Raw genomic sequence first — 23,369 nt, 5'->3', positions numbered from 1 at the left:
TACTACAACTTTGATATCAAAATATAGTGTTTTTTGTGCACATAATAAAGCTTACTAAAAATTTTCCCACAGAATTGCAAAATGGCTCATTCTGCTGCACTTGAGCAGTACAATACAGAAAAGTACCTCAAACAGAAAATTTATTTGCTACATTAAAAAAAAAAAATTAAAAGTACTAAATGCATATTTTACATCTCTCTATCAGTGTATCAAGTTGTGTAACAAAAAATCTGTGATGTATAATGCAACCTAAAGTAGATACTTGTATTCTAGAGTGGCTGATTAAGCTCTGTGCAAAATTTCATCAAGATAGGACTATTTTATGCCTAAAAAAGATTGTGCACAAGATGAGAGAATTACCTCAAAATGGAAATCGAGAAAAATGCATTTGAAAGTTGTAAATATGTTTACTCATGATTACACAGTGCGATTTGCACAAAACTTGGTGATATCATAGAAGGGACACAGCTAGAGCACCTAAAATTGTCCTGCTCCATATGTGGATCCTTCTCGCCGCTTGAGAAGGGAGTCATCAAGGCGCGCTTTCTTTGCCACGTTCCGCCGATGGGCCCTTGCCTCGGCTGTTTCACACGCAGACATTCTTTCGATTCTCCTCTGGTCGCGGGATTGGCCCAGGGTGATCAGTTGATCTGGTGGGACTACACCAAGCTCCTCTAGCACGTGTTCAAAGCTTGAATGTCCTTTATTGAACCACAACACGGCCATAGCAGCTGCAGTTTCCACTGTTGTCCGGGAGGCAAACTTAGTCTTCGGACACAACAACCAGATTTTGCTGTTCAAAGATTCTGCAGCGTTTTGGGTCTTCCCTTGGATACAACGCACCAGCAACTTTTCATCTGTGAGCCGCTTGTAAATGGGAAGCACAGCCAATCCTTGAGCCTTGGTCAAGATTGGTGTGTGGTCGGGTGGGGCCTCCCCAAGCGCTTCAGCTCGCCTATGCTTGCACCAGGAAGTCGCCCCTTCTGGACAGTATCGGTGGCTGCCTGCTGTGTTGCTCGATGATGAATGGAAATATGAGGCCCAGATGGCACGATGCATTTTCAGAATATCACCTCTGTTGTTTGTGATTGCAATACGGTAATAGTTCTGCAGCTTCTGAATTGTGCCATCTGTCAGCTTTTCCCCTCGTGGAAGTCTTGTTGGCAGTTTCCGAAGTGCAGTGCCTAGACGCTTGGCCACATGGTTTGTGCACTCCTCCTTGTCCACAACAGCTTCACCATATACCTTGGCCTCAGCGACAGCGGTATAAGCTTTGCTGTCCCCATCACTGAGGAACTTGGTGAAGCGCAATGGTGTTGTGTATGAGGATGTCCTGCCCCATATGCGCAAAGCTGCCTCAGTCTCCATGGCATGAGAGGAGCACTCTGTATTTTTTTCGCAGACAGGTGTGTGGAATGCTTGCCATATTTCTTCCTCATCACCCAAGTCCTGGTGCCGGCTACAGGCAAGGCAGTAATTCGATAGCACTTCAAAATCTAGGCACAAACCAGTGTCCACAGACACAGCAGTGCCGATGCCATTGTGGCTCTTGTGCCCTCTTTTTTGCCATGTGCCATCATACATGACAGCAACATCAGCCCCATCCACTTTCTCTTTAGTTATCATCCGCGCTTTCGCCAGGTTTTCTTGCACAGCTTTGGTAGCTGCAGCATGAACTTTTTTGCCAATTGCAATAAAAGTCTTATGATGCATAGGTATTGGCAGTCCAAGAATAGCGCAAAAACGCGACAGCTGTTCATGCCCAATGCCTATTGCACGCGCAGCCACAACTACCTTCACATTGACAGCGAAGCTGTCGCGCGAGCTGCCGCTTCGGTAGCTCCAGTCATCACCAACATCGGTGGGCTGTCTTTCCGGCAGAACACGCCGCGAACTATGCGCGGCAGAAACCACTGACTCAGGACACTCACTGTTATCACAGTGCAGCTCGAGGAACGAAGAGAGGCCCTTACGTTTACTTGCGGTGTCGCGAACGACGAGTCCAGCGGTGTGGCATGTTGGACAAACAGCACGGCTTACCATCGATGTCAGTGCGCCGATGTCACAAAATACTCCGCTCACAGAGCCACAAACACTCTTCGTTCTTTCGCTTTCGAACTGTTCAATCTTTTTTTCTGATGCGCTGATGAACTTGATCGCGGCGTCGATTTCGTCCCGCAAGCCGCCGTATCCCCGCTGCCTTGATTAGGCCTAGTGGCCCGCGGCTCGCATTCTTCTACCGCTGCTTTGCGCTTCGGTTTACGTCGACGCCCTTGGTACTTGTTCTTGCTTGCAAACTTTCGTGCTCGGAAGTCTCGCTTCTTCGAGTTATCCATGGTGAACTCGGAAAAACGTAGAAACGCACGGCAAGTGCCGATCGTCGCAAGCGCTCAGCGAGCGAGGCCGATCAGATGTAGCCAATGGCGGCCTCGGTAGCGTACCATGTGACCGGTAGAGATGCGCGAAGCGGCTGCAGCTTGGCTGCAAACCGACTTGGAAACGACTGTTTTGTGAAATTCCTCACTAAAATACGAAACTAGGGGGACGCCTGTACACTAGAAGGAGCCTTGATCTACACCACCGAACAAACCCCGATGGCGGACGTCATCGTGTTGCCGAGTGGCGGATTTTCAAAAATAGCCGTCGGATGCGTGAATTCGCGACTTCGGCAGCTACCTTCACTAGCGCAGATCGACTTTTTACCACTTTCTCGTTTGAATTCAGCTATGACCTTTGGGGAAATGATAGTTGAATGATCAAAAGTGATTTTAGAAGCAATATCTCAAAAGTGGAAATTTTCGCAAAAAACGCGATTTTTCGACCCGCATCTCCCCTTAAGTCTATCTGTTCTGTCATCATGAGTAGCGTAAGGCAGGCCTTCACGGCACAGCAAAAGCTTAAGATCATCTCCGTCGCCGAGGAATTCGGGAATCGCGAAGCGGGAAGACGGCACGATGTGGACGAGTCCTGCGTGCGACTGTGGAGAAAGAAAGAGAGCCTACAAGCCGCGCACCGCGACCGTAGGTCATTTTGTGGCCCCAAGACCGGTGCCTACCCTGAGCTGGAGGCGGAGCTAGTAAAGTTCATCGAAGATGTGAGAAGCAGGGGTCACACCGTATCGACCGAGCTGGCACAAGTGGAAGCGCGGCGACTTTCAAGGGAGCTAGGCCTACCGAGTTCCGTGCGAGCCGCGGATGGCTGCACCGCTTCATGAAGCGGCGAGGGCTCTCAATCAGACGGCGGACTACAATATGTCAACGCTTGCCGGCTTCTTATGAGGAGAAACTGCTCAAGCACCGGAGACATGTAATTGGCCTGCAAAATCAGCACAATTACATTTTTTCGCAAATCGGCAATGCGGATGAAACTCCTGTTCATTTTGAAATGCCGTTGGACACAACGATTGAGAAGACGGGCAGCAGTTCGGTGAGCGTGCTGACCGGCAAGAACACGAAACTGCGCATCAGTCTTGCTTTGTGCCCTCGCCGACGGCACGCAACTGCGATCGTACGTCACCTTGAAAAGGAAAACTCTACCAAAGGTTCATTTGCCTGCCGGTGTGGTGGTGCGCGCACACGAGAACGCGTGGACGAACAGTGACTTGTTCGTAGACTGGATCAAGACGGTATGGGAGAAGAAGCCCGGTGCGATGCTCGCAAAGAGGTCCATGCTCGTTCTTGACTCGTTTCGCGGCCACACAACTGAGAAAGTGAAGGACCACCGTTCACGCAACGGCACTGACTTAGTTGTTATACCCGGTGGAATGACGTCAATGTTGCAGCCTCTAGATGTGTCGCTTAACAAGCCCTTCAAAGCCCACGTCAAGCGCTGTTACACCGAGTGGATGGCCGAAGACTGCTACGACTTGACGCCGACAGGAAGAGTCCGAAGGCCTGATATTGCCCTATTCTGCAAGTGGATTGTCGAGGCATGGAAGGCCATTACAGGTGAGATGGTGCGAGAAAGTTTCAAGAAATGCTGCATCACAAACAACATGGATGGAACCAAAGATGACCTTGTGCATAATGGTGAGGACTGCGGCTCAAGTGATAGCTCTAGCGAGAGCAGCGACAGTGAGTGAATTGTGACTGGCCTTGCAGACAGCGTATTATGCTTGTTAAATAAAGCTTTTTCTGTCTACATATGTGCTATGTTGCTTGAGCAGTAGCTTTTGTACAGCCTTTCCTGCATATCAAATGTGTGGGCAATACGCGAGGATTTTTTTTTTCTTTCTCGGTGAGCTGAAAGTGGAGGTGCGGATGATATGCAGGGGCGGGTTATACGCGCAAATATACGGTATATCTAGGCTTGTGCGAATATTCCAAAGAACAATGGAGTATGAAAATTCATATTATGAAAATTTTCAAAGTATTTGCAATGAATGAATAGGTGTATGTTATTACGCACGTAACTGCCGGTAATGGTGGTTTCACTGGCATGTAGAGATGCTAAGCCACGAAAGCACCTATCCAGGAGAAATCCGCTCTGCCCCACTTCAAATTTCTCCAGGCGCTGCAACACTTTTCTTTGAACATGGCCAGAAAAAATTGCGGCGATCGATAGTCGAGGCTACTGAGAGCACGCGAGCCGCCAAATTTTATAGCGCAGCGCGTGGCCTGCAATTCACAATAAATTATCAAAGTTGGCTAAAAATTACTAACGAAGGACAGTTAGATTTATTTTCAACAACTATCAAAGACTCGGCTTTCCTAGCACGTCAATGACATTACACAAAATTAGTTTGTTAGAAACAAGAAGAAAAATGACTCGTTTAATGTCTCAATACAACATTATGTCAGGGAAAGTTGCCTTAAATGTACCTCGTTGTGTCCAACCAGCCAGTGCTAGGAAACCCCACTGTAAACATGATCGATCTTTGGAACCCATATTTGCCCGAAATAATGCTTACAAACACAGTTATTTTTTCAGAACAGTTAATGATTGGAATTCACTGCCTCAGGTCATTTATTTGACTGACACTTTTGCTACATCACTTGAAGGTAATCTCTTTGGTGTTAAGTGTTACAATGTGTTATAAATCTTGTTGCTGTTTCACAGACATGTGGCCTCTGTTAGCATATAGATACATGTATTTTGCAACGAATTCAAGCTTTTTTATTTTTTGCTGTAACAAATCACTTGATGCTTCTTCTGCCTCTCCTGCTTGAAGCAAAATGCTGGTCCGCAGCATGTCTGAATAAATAAATAAACAAACAAGGTTTGAATGTATGTGGAAGTATGGCAACCAATGGGAGGCGTCTGATCGCAGAAGCTCTGGGTGTAATCTACTGTTACTTTGACAATGTTACGTTCCCAGAAATGCTTACTTCTAACATAAAGACTCGAAAAGCTAGGAACAAAAAGCAAGCCGTTACGTGAAAAATGCGATTACACTCAAACTTTGATATAACAAACCCAGATATAACAAAAAACAGTTATAACGAAGGTCACGAAGAATAGTCTTGCAATATAGTGTTAAGAATGTACCTTAATAACAAAGCTTCGGTTATGACAAACTCATTTTCGTGTAAGATGCAACTTTGTTGTCATGAGGATTGAGTGTACTTTATTTTCAATTCTGCATCGATGTGAAGCTTGTCTTCTTGCGGAGTTGACTTACAACACACCCATTAAAAAGACCCCACGCACGCCTCCCACTGCAATACATAATAACCCTGTTTGCCTCGTTGATCTCTGCGCCACTTCTTAGGCTTGCTTACGGCTGCAGCAGTCTGGTCATATGCAAGCTCCTAGAAGTCCGTGGACAAACTAAACATCTCCAATAAAGCAGCAGGGCATCAAGACCCAACATACCTTAGAGTCGGTTGTGCTGCTGACTGTGCTTTCGCCAAGCCTGTCAAATACGGACCGCTTGCCAGCTGCTTGCGTCCCGGACGACAAACCTGCAAGTTGCACGCATCAAAGGGTGCCTACCCGAAAGACGCAGCCTAGTCACAGCGAAACCCGATGCAGAGGTGTCACTAAAGGCTGTAGTAAACTCTCTAGGGATGACCACTACAAGTACATTTGAAAATTTGAAACTTGCAAGAATAGGTACGCGAACTCCCTCACAGGACGACTCACCCGGTCTCTGATCGAGCTGCGAGTCACGAGTCTGAGAGTGTGCGGGTGAGCAATATTTTGGTCAGTTTGAGTCGGAGTGAGTCCAGCTGAAGAAAATTTTCATGAGTGTGAGCTTGAGCGAGTTCAGCTCAGGAAAATGTTGGTGAGTCTCAGTTTAGGCGAGTCCAAAGCGCAAGGCATACTTCTTGAACGAGTCTGAGTAACCTCCAACTTTTTTCATTTTTTTTGCAAACCTATGATCACATTTAGTCATGTTTAGCATTAATATCAGCCTTACCTGGACTCAAGTTTATACTCACGTCTACTCATACGTATTTTAAAGCAATGTCTTTCATACAACATTCAATTTGTATTGCCCAGAGGTGCAAAATACGCAAAGGAAGGCCATGACTTCCACCTCCTCTCTCCCCCCACCACTAACTTTTCGAAGAAAGTTCTTGATGAATGCATCTTATATTGTCATCTTTTACAAGAAACACGGCCCTGGTCTACGAGCACTTATAACTCGCATTCAAAGGTACTATATCAAATAGCGCCATGAAAAGAACCAATTACATGAGATATTGGACTTATAGAGCTTTGAAATTACGGTCGAAAAAGATAATTCTAGGCCAACAGGCTCATGAGTCGACTCACTGCGACTTACTCAGACTCGGATAAATTTGTGAGTCTGAGTGAGTACTCGCGAGTAATGTTTTAGTGAGTTTGAGATCGATTGAGCCCGGTCGAAAAAAATTGACGCGAGTCTGAGTGAGTCAGGCTCGGGAAAATTTTGGAGAGTTTGAGCTTGAGTGAGCCCTGAGCACAAAGTATAATTCATGAGTGAGTGCGAGTGAGCTCCCCCAAGTTTTGCCAACCTATGCTTGTAAGATACCCACTCTGCCATAAATCATGATACTGTGAAGTATGGAAGTACCAGGTACTCATTTGTAAGTACCCAGTCATTGGGAAATCGGCCTAGTGTGGCATTTAGGTGTAACTTCACTCTTTGACTGTGCTAAGCTAAATCTGTTAAAGAGGTACTGACACAAAAACTTAGGCCTCGCGTTTTTCTGCAGCAATGCGTTGCTGAAGGCCTATTAGTCATGACACGACACATTTTATTTATTTATTTATTTACAGTACCTCAAAGGCCCCAATGAAGGGGTTTTACATGAGGGGTGGGCTATTACAATCTGTTAAAGGAGTAGATGCTCGATCGCTGCTTTGAAGTTGATGATACTGGAGTGGTGCGCAACGTGAGGAGGAAGGCCATCATTTGCTGCAGCATGCGACAGATAATTAATTACAGGCCCATCATTATCAATCAGTTTCAGTTTCGGTTTGAGAGAGTTCTAAAAACTGGGTGCAACTGTCGCCACCTAGCGTGTGCAGCGCTTGACCACGTCAGCACACAAAACTGTGACACACTTCCGCACAGTCCGCATAAAGAATTACTTTGGAATAGGAAACAGGACTGGAATGTCGCCGAACACATAACTTTCTAAGCGTACACCACGGCCACGCTCCCGCAACCAGCCGCTAAGAGATATAGACTGCGGGAACTAATGTGGCAAAAGAAAAATGGCGACTACGACGTCATCATAACTTGTTTTGTTGACCGTAGCGTAATGACGTGAGGGAAGTAGGGGTCACGTTGGGGTCCCCTCCGATGGTGTCTATAGCGCTCTGGAGTCGGCCGCTCACGCAAACTTCAAAATGAATTTAAAATACTTTCCAAGCTATATTTCAATTCAATTTCAATTTTCAAAATTTGTTTTATTGTTTTCTTGCTCTTGATATCTTGCAGATGATACACAAATGTACACGAGAATCGACCCCGCAGGCTATCTCGACCCCGGAATTTTGTGTCAGCACCCCTTTAAATGTGGTTCCTTTCCCAACATGATTCCTAGGTAAGGTCTTTTGGCAAAGGAGTTTCAAGCCCCAGTATGGCTCCATCATAGAATACTCAACTGCCATGCAGAGCGCCCATGTCCAAATCCTGTTATAATTTTGGTTTTGCTTCTTTTCACTGTGAGCGACAGCTGTTATGAACACTGGTGGCAGAACAATAACACGAAAAAAAAAAAAGGCTGTTGTGACCTCATAATAGCTTTCAATGTAAAAATGCTTGCCTTGTTGGCTGGCAGCCAAGAGCTGGCGGGTGCGTGCAGTGGAGCCACTGGGAAGGACTACCTTAAGTGTGGGGCCTTCATCGTGGGTTACTGGCTGTGGTGCCACCCGCTCAGAAGCTGAGGAGCCAACGCTCAGCCGCTTGGGGGGCAAGGGGGTCGACGTAGCGGGTTCATCGCCATGACGGCGCTTGGTCAGGGGTCGCACCGTGGCACGTGGCTCGGGCTCTGCAAAATGTGATGGGCACGGAACGTCATCGGTCCGAGTGAAGACAGCTACCCTCGCATGCTCTCTCAGTGTTGAGCGTTTGAAATGCAAAGCAACAATAGCATTCGCAAACAACCAAAACGAAGTGATACAATACATGTAATAGCCTTTATCATCTGGCAACCATGGTCACGTCCACCCTGAATCTGGAACTCGGTAACTTCCTTTTGACGTGACGCAATGGGCACAATGCCACAAAACTTGAAGCATAGCGAGAAATTTTGAAAAAAAAACTTTCAGCTGCAGCCCGCATGCTAGCACATAACTTCCCTGCTACATCGTGATTGACGAACAATCAGTTGCCAGCCACGCACGAAACAGGTTTCTACAAAGCTTCATGCACGAAAGAAAGCGGTCTTGCACGACGCGGCAGTGGTGAATTTTTCGCGAATATGGCAGCATGACAGGCCTTTGTTGCTGTCGATCCACACAGTTTATGCGGCGTGTGCAGCTGAGCAGAGAGGTGTGAATGACTGTGACATATCTGACATATGACATATGGCTTAAGGGGAGAACATGGCACTTAAATGTCGAAAATCGGCCCAAAAATCGCATTTTCTCTCTCATTGCTTTTGCATTCTCGATGCCCTTCTGCACCACCAGAAAAGTATCGCTTTGAAATTCCACTTATTTCTCAAGTTATAACCCATAAGGAGAGCAACTTACTGCAAGCAGACCTTTAAATTGAACTGTAAACTAGCCATACTTCAAACGCCAACGGCACGCGTACTATGGGCTCCACCAGCGCTATTTTGGTCTTGTTGAAAAGGTCGCATTTCTAACTTTTTTTTTTTTACTTTCCAGCAGACAACTATGTGCCCCTCGCATAAACAAAAAAGATGAAGTCAAAATCATGCGCAGTACGTGATTCCATCAGTTGCTTGACGCATGTGACCAAAATGGCACTCCCCGATCGATCAGGAAAACTCGCTGGCAGTGTCCACCGCCATTTTGAAAAGGTGTTGTATTCCTAGCATGCTTGTGCCCCTCACTATGCCCGGCGGTGCGAAAAAGTTCCGATCGCAGCATCATTTTGGCCGTTCATGAAAGAAAGGCAGAGGCAGAAGGCCCAATTGTGCTGCTACTGTGTCGCGGGAGCAAGCGCAGATGTTGTCTGATAACGCTGCCGTGACCGAAGACGGTCACCTATGCGTGCACAGTGTGGACGCTGGCCTCACGTGCACTGAAGATGTTAACTATGAAGGAGTGTTAACAATGAAGAAGATGTTAACAATGAAAAAGTGGATAGTAGACGATCTGTGGATTATGACTGCGCTGATGCTATCGGCAATAGTGAAGTGCAAGTAGACACGAGCCTACCTGACAGAGCGTGATGTCGACTTCGGCCGTGTGCGGGTAGACAGATGCTAATATCATCGGAGCCAGTGAAGTGCGCAACGCGTGTGCCGCGAGACAACCACTACGCTTGAGAGTCTTTCATCTGTGTCGGCAACAGCGCGAAAAATTGAGCCCTTTTATGAATCAAGTGGTGCGGAAGCGAGGAAAAGTGCCAGCAAGGCAAGACCCAAAATTCACACGAAAGCCTTCAATCCATGATTTAGAGTTTGGTATCAAAAGAGCAGCACGCTTCTCTTTTTGCTGTGCAAGCTGGTCTTGCAGAAGCTGTGCTGCGTTTCAACACAAAGCAATAACAATGCATCTGCTGCGATTCCAGAGCAGCTGGTTATCCCTATATTCAGCAGCACATCCCTGAGGGCTAGGGAAAAGGACTGTCGTCAGAGTGCAACCACAAATAAATAGAGAGAAGCGTTCCAGAGTCTGAGAAAGCAGGTCAAGAAGAAGCATAAGTATGGGATGCATTTAGATTATGCGCATTTTCATAGAACTTTATAAGTATTTCTTCAATAAAGGTGTCTTGAAATGTTATTCCTCGTTTTCTCAAAACAGCAATTTTGGCACATTTGCCTAGTTAGAGGGAAAATAACTTCTGTTCTAATCGACCTATCAGCATAATTCTTCTTTTGCCGGAAAAATAAATGCATGCAGTATGCAATATGCCCAGTTTGAAAGTACTATACATATCAAAAATTTTTTTAAGTGGTCACATGCGTGACAAGTGAAGGTGGCTTTTTTTTATGACTATTGATGTCCCTAACTCTTGTTCAAGTTGGCCCAGCAAATTGATTTAGAGCATATTGCACTCCTTAATTATCCTACATTGTTACTACACTGTCGCCACTGTTTTGGTGCTTCCTGCTTATATGCTAATTAGGCTCCAAAGAAAGAACCCAGGTTATACATTGATTGTGGAGTATCTTAGAAACTACGTGCCCTATCAAAAAAGTAATTACACTTTTAGAATCTGCACATCTAAATACACAAAACTATAAAAACTTTGTTGAGATCTACACACAAATAAAAAGTTGCCCATCAAGTGTTGCTTCTCCCCTTAATGGCACGTTCATGGTTAGCTGCCACACTGCCTTTGCTCTTTTTTGATGCTTGAAGGCATAACTGCAATCAGGCAAAAGTTGTTTGATCAGCCAATCAAGTGCCTGCCATTAGCAAAAAGAGGTTTTGCGGACCATTGTCAAGTCGGCGAATTGAGGGGCACAGCGGACTCTTACGTGACGAAAGGTTATCGCAGTTATCACTTTTTGTATTTATGACTGCTTGCTTTCCAAGGAATTGTTTGGTTCATCGTAGGCGGTCGTACTTGCTGAGAACGACATCAGAAAATGTTGGCGCGTGAAAGCCGACCGCAAGGCTTCACCTGCTGCCCCCCAAATTGTTTTTCTTCCCTTCCGAGATTTTGCTACCTAAGAATGTCTCAAAAGTGAGCGACCTTGCTCGCAGCATCTAGAATCCTCGTGCGGTGCTCACTCATCTTGTATATTTTCACCGCAAGTCAAGCGGGGCTAGGCATCCGTGAGCACATGCCTCTCAGATGCTTTCGAAGGCCTGCTTTCAACTTTTATCGCTCCGTATGTGACACATTTTTAACCTGACTATGTCTGAAGCAGTCACTTAAAAAAAAAAAAAAAAATCAGGAGGTTTCAGAAAATGTCTGTTATATGTGGACGCAGTTTCGATGAGTAGCATAGCAAGAATGTAAGAGCACCGAAATATGGTAGTTATAATCAAGAGATCGTTATAAATGGTTTCGATTGTATTCGTCAATAAAACAGAAGTTTACTGAGGTTAGAGACGTTTATTGTTTTCTTGATACTATTGATAATTCCGCATTCACTTAATTAAAACTCCTGCCTAACCTTATTTACCCACCTTTTACTGTAAACGAGAAAATGCAGAACATAGACAGGATGCACCTCGAAACATTACTGAGCTTTGTAAATATGGGGAAGTAGTTACAGCCAGTTGCTATAAAATAGTAAGGAAACGCAATTTTCAGCTCACCAGGTGCAGCATAGTTCCTCTGAAAGTTGGTCCTGCTCGCTGGGGATGCCTCAACCACTGGCTCGACCCTTGGCGATGCCTTGACAGGTGTAAAGCGGCGTGGGATGCCGACAGCTATTGAAAGAGGAAAGCATTAAAGCGAAATAAATATCTAGAGGCATTATTCAACGTGGAGCAGCTCTACAGATGAACACTAATCTCTCTCCTTTACGAGGAGCACATTTCATCACGTGTGCTTGTTAAAGAGGCTGTACAGAGTTCGACGGCACGAGCAAGCCAAGTTTACACTGTCGTGAATGTGGATGCCAGGATCCCCAATAGTAATACTTTCGTTGTCGAGAGGCTAATGCTGAGCAGAGTAGAACTCCTAGAAATGTGCCCTACATGGCTGCGAAGTTGAGCCAGAGTTCTTCGATCATACGAGTGGGAAAACTCCCAACAGGCCCCGCATATAAAAATCTAAACAGGCCATTCGACCAAATTGTGGGGGTCTGCTGATTCTTGCGGCATCTGTTGATTAAAATAAAACCAACAAATGCTCCCGATAATGCCAGCACTGCAGCAAGAAGCGCCACTGCCGCGCTTCAGTGTTTTGTATTACTGTTCCCAGATGCAGTGACAATCTGCAGGGCCCGCAGAAATGGCCATGGGCATGCCTGGGTTTCCTAACGCAGATTCGCAACTGGCATAATTGAAGATTTCTTGAGTTGGGCAGCACTTTAATTGGAGGGTTGCATTGTGCTTACTATTATACAGTAGACTCCTATTAAACGAAACTCTCTTAAATGGAATTGCTGCTTAAATAGAAAACTGCCACTAATATGTTTGGTTGCGTTTTACCCCTGTTTATCTCTCAGAAAACAATACTCCTCTTAAAGGAAACACATTTTTCTGGTCCCTTCAGGTTTCGCTTGAAAGGAGTCTACTGTATATCGTATATTTTCAGAGACAAGCGAAAATCTTTGAATAGAGGCAGTCGCGACACCTCTTGCTCAAGAATTTTTCTTTTCAAGCCTCCATTTTCCTCTAAATTTCTGTTTTAACATTTTATGCAGTGCAATTGGTCGGTGAACTACATATGTTTAAATCAAGCACTATATTTATATTTCCTTTCGGGCACCTCATATATACCTGGAGAGTTGTAGAACGCTCTCAAATTAGCAGGCTGGTTATGTTCAATCACGCAAAATTTCAAGGCAAGGGTTGGGTGAACTTACGGCTCCCAGGGCAGTATTATGTGGCCTCGGGAGCTATGCCAGAACCCCCCCATCTTCTTCACAAAGCATACAGCACCCCACAACTTTCTGCAGGGCAACCTTGATGTAGACTTGCAAGTTGGTTAAGAATGCGCAGCACCAAAAGTCACCTTGAAAGACTTGTTCTTCTTTTCCACATCTAACGAATGTTAATATATTTGCAATACTATGTGACACATGCAGAACATTAACTTAATTTCTTTTTCTATTAACATGACTTCTACGTCAGAAAGACCGCAGAGGGAAAACTTACCCATTTGTGCTCCTGATGGGGTACTTCGCATCAACTTTTCTTGTGCCTCCTGAAATACAAATTTACTGACTGAGTAACCAAACTGGCTACAGACGGGTTAAAACACACCAAAATACCAGCAGTATGAAAATGTAAAAAGTAGGAGAAATTTCTAAACATGCAAAGCACTATATTCATGTCCACGTATAAGCTACACACAGAGAACAGATAAGGATGCGAAGGAAAGTATAGGGGATGTTATTAGAAGTGGTTGCTATGCAAATGTGAAGAAACGAAAGAGGAGGAAAAAATGACTTTCCACAGGCAGCGACTTAACCTGCAACTGTCAACCAGCCCGTCCGATGCTCTGCCACTGAGCTACATTATCATCATCATCATGACTACGCCCACTGCAGGGCTAAGGCCTCTTCAATGATCCGTTAATCAGTCTGGTCTTGTGCTTTCCATTGTCACGTTATGCCTGCGAACTTTTTACACCTCATCGACCCCCCCTAACTTTCTGTCTTCCCCAAGTGCATTTGCCTGCTCTGGGAATCGAGTCAGTTACCCTTAATGAACAGCGGTTATCCTGCCTATGTGCCATGTGCCCATCTCATGTCTATTTATCCTTCCTGATTTAAACTATGATATCCTTAAAAAGACACTAAAGTCAAATAACAATTTACATCAGAGTGAAAGCTCAATGCATGGCAACATCCGAAATGACAATATTATCAACAATAGTGCCCTACTTACCAAGAAATTGAGGTAAATGCACAAAAACACCTGCGCCCAGTAAGACATTTTTAAAATGATCCCAATAACATCAGACGGACTGCCTACAATAAAGCACCAGTGATCGATCTAGCTGCACTAAATAAAGAACCTTCCATGCATCAAAAGTCGCAACAAAATGCTGCTTGTTCGTTTTTGTTTGATTCATGAAAAAAAGAACCGCCGGACGTTGCAATGGGGATTGACACGAGTGGTTCAAATGTTCAATTTTCGCGTGGTTACATGGGACAGGTGGTGCCATCTAGCGGGGCACAGTTGAACCAAAAAATGTCTGCAATCTAGAAGCAAATGGCAGGAAATTGATCAATGTCTGTTGTTGCTGCTGTGACTCCCGCTGCTTTCGGTCTGCTGCTACTAGCGCAGTAAAGCCGGGCAACGTTGCGCATGGCAACAGTTATGCGAGACAGTTTGGTCGGTCCACTTCTTGAGGCAGGTAATTTGAAGTGCGCGAACCCGATGCAGAGCACTAAAACCTAATTTTTATTTCAAAATAGGCCCTCCTTTGGACCAAAGTAACATTATAAGGTTTATGGACCGCTGTTTCAACAATCAATGTCGACTAATTGGTTGCCTTTAGTGTCCCTTTAAACTTGCTACGCTCTCTGACCCACTCTGCGCTCTTCTTGTCTCTTAAGGTTACACTTCTCATTGCCTTTTTTATCGCTCGCGGCATCCTCCTCAATTTAAGCTGAAAGCTCTTTTTAAACCTCCAGGTTTCTGCTTTGTAGGTAAGTACTGACAAGATGCAGCTGTTATATACGTTCCTCTTGAGGGTTAGTGGCAGATTACCATCCATGATTGCAGAATGCTTGTTACAGGAGTACCGACAAGATTTCGAGGTGTGGCAAAACGGACGTTTTTCATTTCCTTGGAATGTAGTGTTAATGTGTGTGTGTGTCCCCCCCCCCCCCCCCGAACCGGGAAACACGTATAAAACATTTTAATTTAATTTTAAACTTTTCATCTCCTGGTTCCTACTAGACAGCTCCATCATCAGGCACAGCGCTTGACATTTCAAGTCAGGTGCACAGAAAATTGTGCCGTCATGTAAATGCACCCGTGTTTGGGTAACGACAGGAATGAAATGGAAGAAAGCGCGACCGGCCCACCTTCTTGACTGCCTATCTAGCGGTTCTGACCGGTGTCATTCATTGTTGTGCTGTGCGCTGTCCATTTTGCTACGACACTTCGTGGTCACATCGACAGTGATCGGGCCTGTGACACCTCTGTTGTATGCGAAAGGATGCAAGTGCGATTTCATTGTTTTCCTGATCGCATCCCTGTTTCGCGATGCCACCCATTCTTTGTGCCATCAAAGGCTGTGATTTCAAGACCGGGGGCGACGTTAGTATGCACAGTTTCCCGAACGACCCAGCCGTGAGACAAGGGGGGGTAGATTTTGTGCGTCGCGATCGCAGCTGCGACTGGACGCCAGCCAAGCGAAGCCAGATTTGCTCGCTGGATTTCGGCCCCGACTGCTACCAGATCGGGAACCATTGGTACCTTCTCAAGTTCGGCATCGCGCTGCCAAAGAAGCGATATCTGGAGCCAAAAGCTGTGCCCACGCTCTACGCTGCTTCAGCACAACATTGTGATGCAAATCTAGCATCAGAGCCCACACGCGAGCGTCTAGTTCCAGCAGACCATAGAGCTGCATTGGTACGTCACGATTTTCTGCGAATGTCTCCGTACCCATGTCACTGAGGCATATGTCAGCCTGATTTGATAGGGCGCTGTGAAGCTGCTCCTTCGAAATCGAAATCGAAAAGGGATTTAGAAAAAGCCATAGTAAAAATATATTCAATGAACTTCGAGGCACCAGAATAGTCTTTCCTGGGTCCTCGATACCAGTGCTTTTATTTACAGCCGAAATCCGAAAATTTTCAAAGTTTGTGTCAGTACTCCTTTAAACGTGATCCACCTCATCCCATCCTGATTCTTCTAATTATTTCACTCTTATAGTTCGGCTCTGCCGTTTCTACTTGTCCGAAGAGGACATATTTCTTTACAACTTCCAGTGTCTTCCACTTATCGCAAAGCGCTGTTTTCTGCCAAGACTGTTGCACATTAATTTAGTTTTGTGCATACTAATTTTCAGACCTACTTTTCTGTTCTCCATGTCCAGATCGGTGATCATGAGCTGTATTTTGTCCCCTGAGTTACTCATCAAGGCAATGTCATCACCGAATCGCAGGTTACTCAGATACTCTCTATTAACTCTTATCCTTAACTCTTCCCAATCTAGGACCCTGGAAACTCCTACAAACACACGGTGAATAGCACTGGAGAGATCGCGTCTTTATGCCTTTATTTATTGGGATTCTGTCGCCTTTTATATAAAGTATAGTGGCTGTGGATCCACTGTAGATTTCTACAGTGCATCGAAAGCCACCACCATTCTCCACTGAGCTATGCAGTGGTCATTCCTCCGCCCTGAAAAAAATAGAAAAATGCAGGAACAAAAAAAAGTTGGACACGATTTCTAAGCATATTCTTATGAAAAACGTGACAGTGTTTCTCTCAGCTAAATTGATGAAACACTGGCAGGGTGGTGTTTTATATTTGTCTTATCAAGAATGAGTCGATGAAGAAGCTGAATAGTATTTATGAACATGCCTCAATGAAACCAAATTGTTGCCGACAACACTTTACACGTGAAAGAGAAAAATGTAATTTCCTCCACCTTTTCTTTTCTTTCAGCTTCTGCGGAAGCCAAACTGATTGCGCAATGTTCCATAAGAGCCACAGTCCAGAGTTCCATATCTGCCTCGTAGATGCCAATACAGTACACTCCCATTAAGTGAAACTCTCTTAAATGAAACTGCTGCTTAAATGGAACAACTGCCTCGAATATTATTGGTTTCGTACTTGAATATTGTACCCCTGTTTATATCTCACTAAGCCAAACTCCTCTTAAATGAAACAGATTTTCTTGGTTCCTTCAGGTTTCGTTTAAAAGGAGTCTACTGTATTTATAACACCTGAAATTTCGGATGTAAAAAATCTTTGGCATCCCATTTTTCGGACTTCATGCACAAATTTCACGTCCAAAACAACATTAATTGAGCCTCCACCTCTACCCACACCTATCATCTCCATGTTGGAACCAGCATTTATTTTAATGAATACAATTGTGACCTAGCGGAGCCTGAAAGACAGCTTTGCCGTAAGGTGAACGTGATGAGGTGAAGCCTATCGAAAACCTGAAGGGGCCACTGCTAATCGGACGTAAACTGTATTTGTCTTTGGGAAGATCGAATAGATTCGAGTCGTCAAATTGCAGAGCAAATTGAATCAAAAAGCATATTAGACAAATTTGCAAAATTTGAAATATTTGCACACCTGTAATTATAATGGCTTTAAAGGGGAACTAATGTGAAACAATGAATTCGTTTAGATCGATTCTTTGCACTCTGAAAACTCTAATGACCTAAACTGCACCATGAAAGGCTTATTCATGGGTAAGAAAAATTAAGCCTAAAGTATTATTTTTATATTTTGTGCTTGTCTCTGCACATAATGTCCCGGAATTCAAAGTGAATTTTCTTCATATTTTGGCTGTACTATTTTAACAGAACTTCCTGAGACTTTGCATGTTATGTCTCTAGCTCTTGCCGAGGACACTATTTCATTCTAACCATTTAGACACTACGCAGGCCCTCGTAGACACTGTCAAAGTCTATGATGTCACGGTGATTGAAGTGACAATTTCAAGATGGCGACACTACTCCCGCTTTTATTTTTGTGTGCATTTTCTTGCCATCGAGTGCCTTCCTGCTATAATTTGGGGATTTTGATATTGTTAAAAGGAACTTATTAATACGACAAAAATAACTTTGCTCTTTAGTGTCCCTTCAAAGAAATACTAAACAAGAACTGAAAAAAAAATTGACGAAACTTTAAAACTTGACTCTGAAGATGCCGCTGTTTCGATAAACGGAGCTTATTTCCCGTATTTTTCAACAGGTAGTCGTTCTTTTTTTGTGGATTGTCAATACACCCTTCCACAAAAGCACTGGTGCTTTGTCCGAGTCGGAGTAAGCATTGTTTGCTGCTGTTGCTGGTCCTACCAGTTTTGGGAACCGAAGTCGGAGTTGAGCGAGTGGAGACGTGGGCGGCGGCTGGCATTGTTCACTTGCCTGTTTTGCGTGTGTCAGACGTCACCAAACGTTCGCTTCTACAGTTCACGGTGCAGCCGCCAGACGCGGAAGTTTGTGAACAGCGCATTAAATTAATTATTTTCCCGTAGTTTCTGCCCGGAATGAAGAATGTCAGGACCCAATCTTTCAATTTGGCTGAAAATATTGGCGGCAAAAATTTCATTCAATATCCCTTTAAGTGGCACACCCACAGAAAAGAGGGTCTCCGTTTCTTATGCTTGTACGCTTGCCTGCCAGCCCTTGATCCTCCTAGCGATGTGCCAGTGTCTTACCCAGTATGGGCACTTACCTTGCTGTGCACGTACTTGGCATGCTTGAGAATGGCAATGACATCTCCCATGGTGTGGATGCCCATGTCAAAGAGGTACTCTTTGGTGAGATCCATGAGCATGCCCCACTGGATGCGGTTGTCGCCAAACACCACTGCATACTGCACTGACACATCCTGCGGAAGGCCGGCGGCACGGAAGAACTGCACCCACTGGGAGGTGCCTGCAGCGAATAAACGTGACGTGAGCTTAGACTTAGGCTCATCTTTCCGGAGCGCTCCTGTATGCATAGTGGAATAGTTCAAACAAAAGAGTAGAAACATAATTTTATAAATTTTCCAAAAGTTGCTATATACAAAAGCAACACAGGGTGAACATAGGAGTTCAGAACCCCAGACAGAGCATCATGGTGCTTCCAAATGCATTGAATATATCTTTAGGACAACTACCGTCAAGAAATACTGTACAGAAATAAAGAAAACTGATGAAAACACTGAAATCATACTTAAAAAATGTAACTGTTCCGAAAAACAGAGTACATTTCACATATTTTGAGCATTCGGCTGTATCTCGAGAAAACTGCCAGTACACAGCCGCTGCATGACTGCGTAAGCTGTGACATCAAAGTCAGTGTGGCAAATGCAGGTTGTTCATTTCCCTGTTCAGCTATGCTCGTGTAGAAGGCAAGAAAAAAAGTGGCTGTTTGCTGTGTTTGCTGTAAGAGAAGCCCCCTCCAGCCAATGGTGTTACTGTGTCATCGTGATGTCATGGTCGACCACCTTCGTGCCGCACTCGCAAAGAAATGTAAGAGAGTGTTCCAAGTTATGCGATGATGGACAAAATGGCCATCTACGCAGCTTGCGACAATCCATCCGCGTTTTCAGCGAGACCGTGCTGTAGCAAGTTGACTTTCAACCTATAAACTTTTTCACATGCTGTATTCTTACAAGTAAATAAAGGATTTTGAAGTAAAATTTTATGTTCACTCAAAGCAAAGGCTTCCAGAGAAACTACTTTACGTCACGGATGCATTCATAGAAGCATCAGTTCAAGTAATGCCTCTAAGCGCAAAGCGGTCGCTGCAATGCCACAATGACACGTTGGCGTTAATGGCTAGAGGATGGTGCTCTGCCGGTAAAAAGCTGCTTCTTTCTCGAGTTTCAGCGGAGTACGGTTTTCTTTCTCTCCCTTTCTGTTACATCGCACTCTCCCCAGACACGAAGGTGCTGAGGTGTGCTTCCCCAATTAGGGCTTTACCTTCCCTAGAAGCCTCGCTTGCTGCCATTTGTAGCGGTTCCAGGAACCACAGGGGGAGCTGAGCGGGTTGAGCGACGTGGGCGACTGTGGGAACTTTTGGTACGCCAGTTTCCAGTTACAATAACTTAATTCTTGGCCACTAGACATAGCAGTGCATGAAAAACGCATTAAATTCATTATTTCCAGCTAGTTCCTGTCTGAAATGAAAAACATGCCAACCGATTTCAGCACGAAATCTAATCTTGATGACAAAAGTTTTGCTCAGTATCTTTTTGTTCAAAGCATCTGCTAAGACAGAAGGGCCTTTCAGGCAGGCTATTTAAAATGCGCTAACAGAGTGCGGAGAAATAAATTACGATTTTCTTTCAAAATAAGCATTTCCTTCACTCGAAATAGGTTCTGTAAGGCTTCTGGAACACTCCTTCAAACAAACGTTGCCTTGGTTTGCCAATAGTGTCCCTTTAAAACCAAATTGCAATATTCTATAACTGTTTCCCGGCTTCTATGTGCAGGAAATGTTAACCCAGTTTGTCGAGGCAATGAGAAATCTCCCTTCCACAATGCTTTCAAATGGTGCGAATACTCTTCCAAGTCTCATTTACATCTATCCCTTCCTGAAACAGCTTTTGTTAGAAATGATCATTTCCTTGCCAGTTTGTGTTTCAAAAAAGTGAGTCAGTTAGATAGGAAGCACCGGCTGTTGTCATAATAATCCGCCTTTTCCATTTTTCTGTGCTGCCCTCTGGCATTTTGGTAGGGTTTGATAGGGACTGGGAGAACTGGCATTGCTAGAACGAAGGCCTTTGACACCAAGAGGAATTTTGTAACTTTTGCGCTAGAGAGGGGCGCACGCGCAACGGGATTGAAGAAAAGGCGGATTGATTAATGATTGATATGTGGGGTTTAACAACCAAAATCTACTATATATATGATTATGAGAGATGCGGTAGTGGAGTGTTCTGGAAATTTCAACCACCTGGAGTTCTTTACCATGCACCTAAATCCAAGCAGATTGGCCTCGAGCATTTTCGGCTCCATCGGAAAGGCGGCCGCTGTCGCGGGGATTCGACGTCATTGTCTAGTGTTCCAAATATTAATGGGAAACCTGTGAGAAAACACCATCCTCCCGTGCAGATGTGTACCATGGTAGTCAAGGGGCACGGCACTGAATTGACCTTGTTGACTTCCTCTGGCTACAGATGATGTGTGCACTACATATGAACCAGATCAGGAAATCAAAATACTGAGTGCTGAGTGAGAATCACATATGAGAAACACAAGTGGCAGCAGGCCCAACTGTGTCGCCCAACTAAGCCACCTCGGCAGCTAGAAAAATCAATCTGATAACGATCTGACGGGCAGGTGCTGCCGGCTGAATGTGCTAGGACATTATCGTAAAAAATTAATCCAGAGCGACTTTACGGATCCGATCGTTATGTTGTGTAGATATGCGTTAGAACCAAAGATGCACACGCGAGCATCTGCCAGATTTGAGAAATCCCAGTGCAGTCATCCGAGCTCGTTCCATGATACATAGGGCAGAAACAATTAAATAAAACACTTGCTATACTGCTCGGCGCCAAGGTTTGTGATGGCTAGTAGGCGTTAGCTGTTGGGTTCATTTTATGTGCTCAGGTTTCTGCTATAAGTCGAAAGTGAATCACCAATGTTAGTTCAGGTATGCCTTTACCAACGTGTCACTGACAGCAAGCGGATGAAACACAGGATAGAAGACGCACGTAACACTCATTGAGTGGCACAAATGAAAGCTGGTGCAGTAGGTTTCCACGACAAACAACTGAAAAATTTCAAATCAAACGCGCGTCCCGTTCAGATAAAGGCGCACCAACACGCCAACTACTCCGTTGTCATGCGCCGTAAATCTCCGCAAGCTATCCGTGAAATATAAACGGCCCAAGTTAACTGACGCTCAAGCACAAATCGCACCTCTAAGCGCCTTTAGGATCCCTGTACGGATGACTGCTATCGAGTCAGTGTAGCGTCAGATTTCATACGCTTAAAAGGAGCCATTTACTTAACTTCGTGCAAAGCGCGCAGGAACAGGCGCACTCGTTCCGTTGCAATCGTAGCTGATGAATAAGTTTCACACCGCTGTCTGTTAATTATAAACCGTGCGTATTTTCTGAAAGCTCGACGGCGTCATGTCGCGTCGATGTCGGAGTTCGCAACTGAGAAAAAACATGCAACTCATTTCACACGAACGATCTGGAGGAGGGGAAAAACAAACAAACAATTGTTATCGTAAACGGGATGCCTTCAAAGTGCGTGCTGACCGGCATACCACGGCAAAATATAGCGCGGAAGCCTATTTTCGACGAGGCTCAAATGCGAGGCAGCATACGTACTCATTTCGCTTTTGGACGACATGCTTTCGCTTCACTAGTTCTTTGGCCGCGCCTAGGGTTCGCTCCCACTTGTAAGAGTCCTTGCGCCACTCGCCAATACTTCAGGTTAAATGAATCAGTTTTTAGTAGACCGGCACAATTCCGATCTTCGAACGCCACACCATGCCCACGACGCCAAACTGCTACACCAGCTTTTTTGTTGATGTTGTTGACACAAGTTATTGAGTTTTTGTGACGGCTCTCATACCAATGTTCGTGAGCGAAAAGTCGACTGACGCTAGAAATTGACCGAACTTATTTTGCCTGTCAGCATCTCGGAGGCCACATGCAAGAGAGTGGCTAGCGCATTGTTTATAGCATGAAACTTTAAGATTTATAGAAAAGTTTTTTGTTATGGTTTTTTGTTTTTTTTACTAGCTGTATTTCTTACGTGCTGTTTGCCGTTTGATTAACGATAATATACATACTTAAGACATTGCTGTTACCGTGGTCATTATAGTTGTTAGAGGAGTACTGACCGGAAATGTTGTAGGCTTGTGTGCTCAGATTTGGGTGCATGTTAAAGAACCCCAGGTGGTCTAAATTTCCGGAGCCCTCCACTACGGCGTCTCTCACAATCATATTGTGGTTTTCGGACGTTAAACCCCACAAATAATAATAGAGGAGTACTGACACAAATTTTAAATAATTTGAAATTGTGTCTTCAAAAAACACAGGTTATGAGTTCCCTAAAAACTACCGTTGTGCCTTGAAATATGCACTATCCTAAAAACACACTTTGGGTTTTGATATCGAGGGGGTGGTTTTTCTGCAACGTGCATGACGCTACCAAACGTCTGACGTGACTTGGATACAGTGTTTCACCTGTTTATGTTTCACGAAATACTATGGAAGAATGATGTTCATTACTGATGCTCAGCGACGAAAACTTATAAAGTATAAAAAAATATATACATGTTGGCAGACTGGGATATGTGAAGAGTGCACATGGAAATAAAAAAAAACGTCCCTGTGTGAGCTGTCTGAGCAATTTCACGCGTGCTGTATGCATGCTCCAGAATGCAACATAAAATATTGCAGTGATAGTTCGTGGCACAATTATCACCGAATGCCAGCGGGCGTGAGAATATGTGATTATCATAATGTCGCCATGGTTGAAAGCTGGTACTCCCCTACAAGAAGCACACACA

At 44.7% G+C, this 23,369-nt stretch overlaps 1 protein-coding gene across 1 annotated transcript in view; it reads right to left on the bottom strand.

Annotated features, from left to right (window-relative positions):
• The window catches only part of LOC119168417 (uncharacterized protein C19orf47 homolog), a 52,846-nt gene extending 30,494 nt beyond the window's left edge, over positions 1-22,352 (bottom strand). Inside the window, exons 1-6 of the mRNA XM_075866763.1 lie at positions 22,180-22,352; positions 18,577-18,779; positions 13,354-13,402; positions 11,845-11,958; positions 8,202-8,426; positions 5,815-5,903 (exon numbers count right to left, since the gene is read on the bottom strand). Of these exons, the coding sequence (XP_075722878.1) occupies positions 5,815-5,903; positions 8,202-8,426; positions 11,845-11,958; positions 13,354-13,402; positions 18,577-18,779; positions 22,180-22,201 (702 nt within the window). The 5' untranslated portion in view covers positions 22,202-22,352. The remainder of the gene's footprint in view (positions 1-5,814; positions 5,904-8,201; positions 8,427-11,844; positions 11,959-13,353; positions 13,403-18,576; positions 18,780-22,179) is intronic.
• Between the last annotated feature and the right edge of the window lie 1,017 nt (positions 22,353-23,369).

This window comes from Rhipicephalus microplus, chromosome 6, assembly GCF_043290135.1.
Source record: "Rhipicephalus microplus isolate Deutch F79 chromosome 6, USDA_Rmic, whole genome shotgun sequence".
NCBI classification, from domain to species: Eukaryota; Metazoa; Arthropoda; class Arachnida; order Ixodida; family Ixodidae; genus Rhipicephalus; species Rhipicephalus microplus.
Note: the sequence above shows the minus strand (reverse complement) of the source record. Positions and strands in the feature narration are given on the sequence as shown.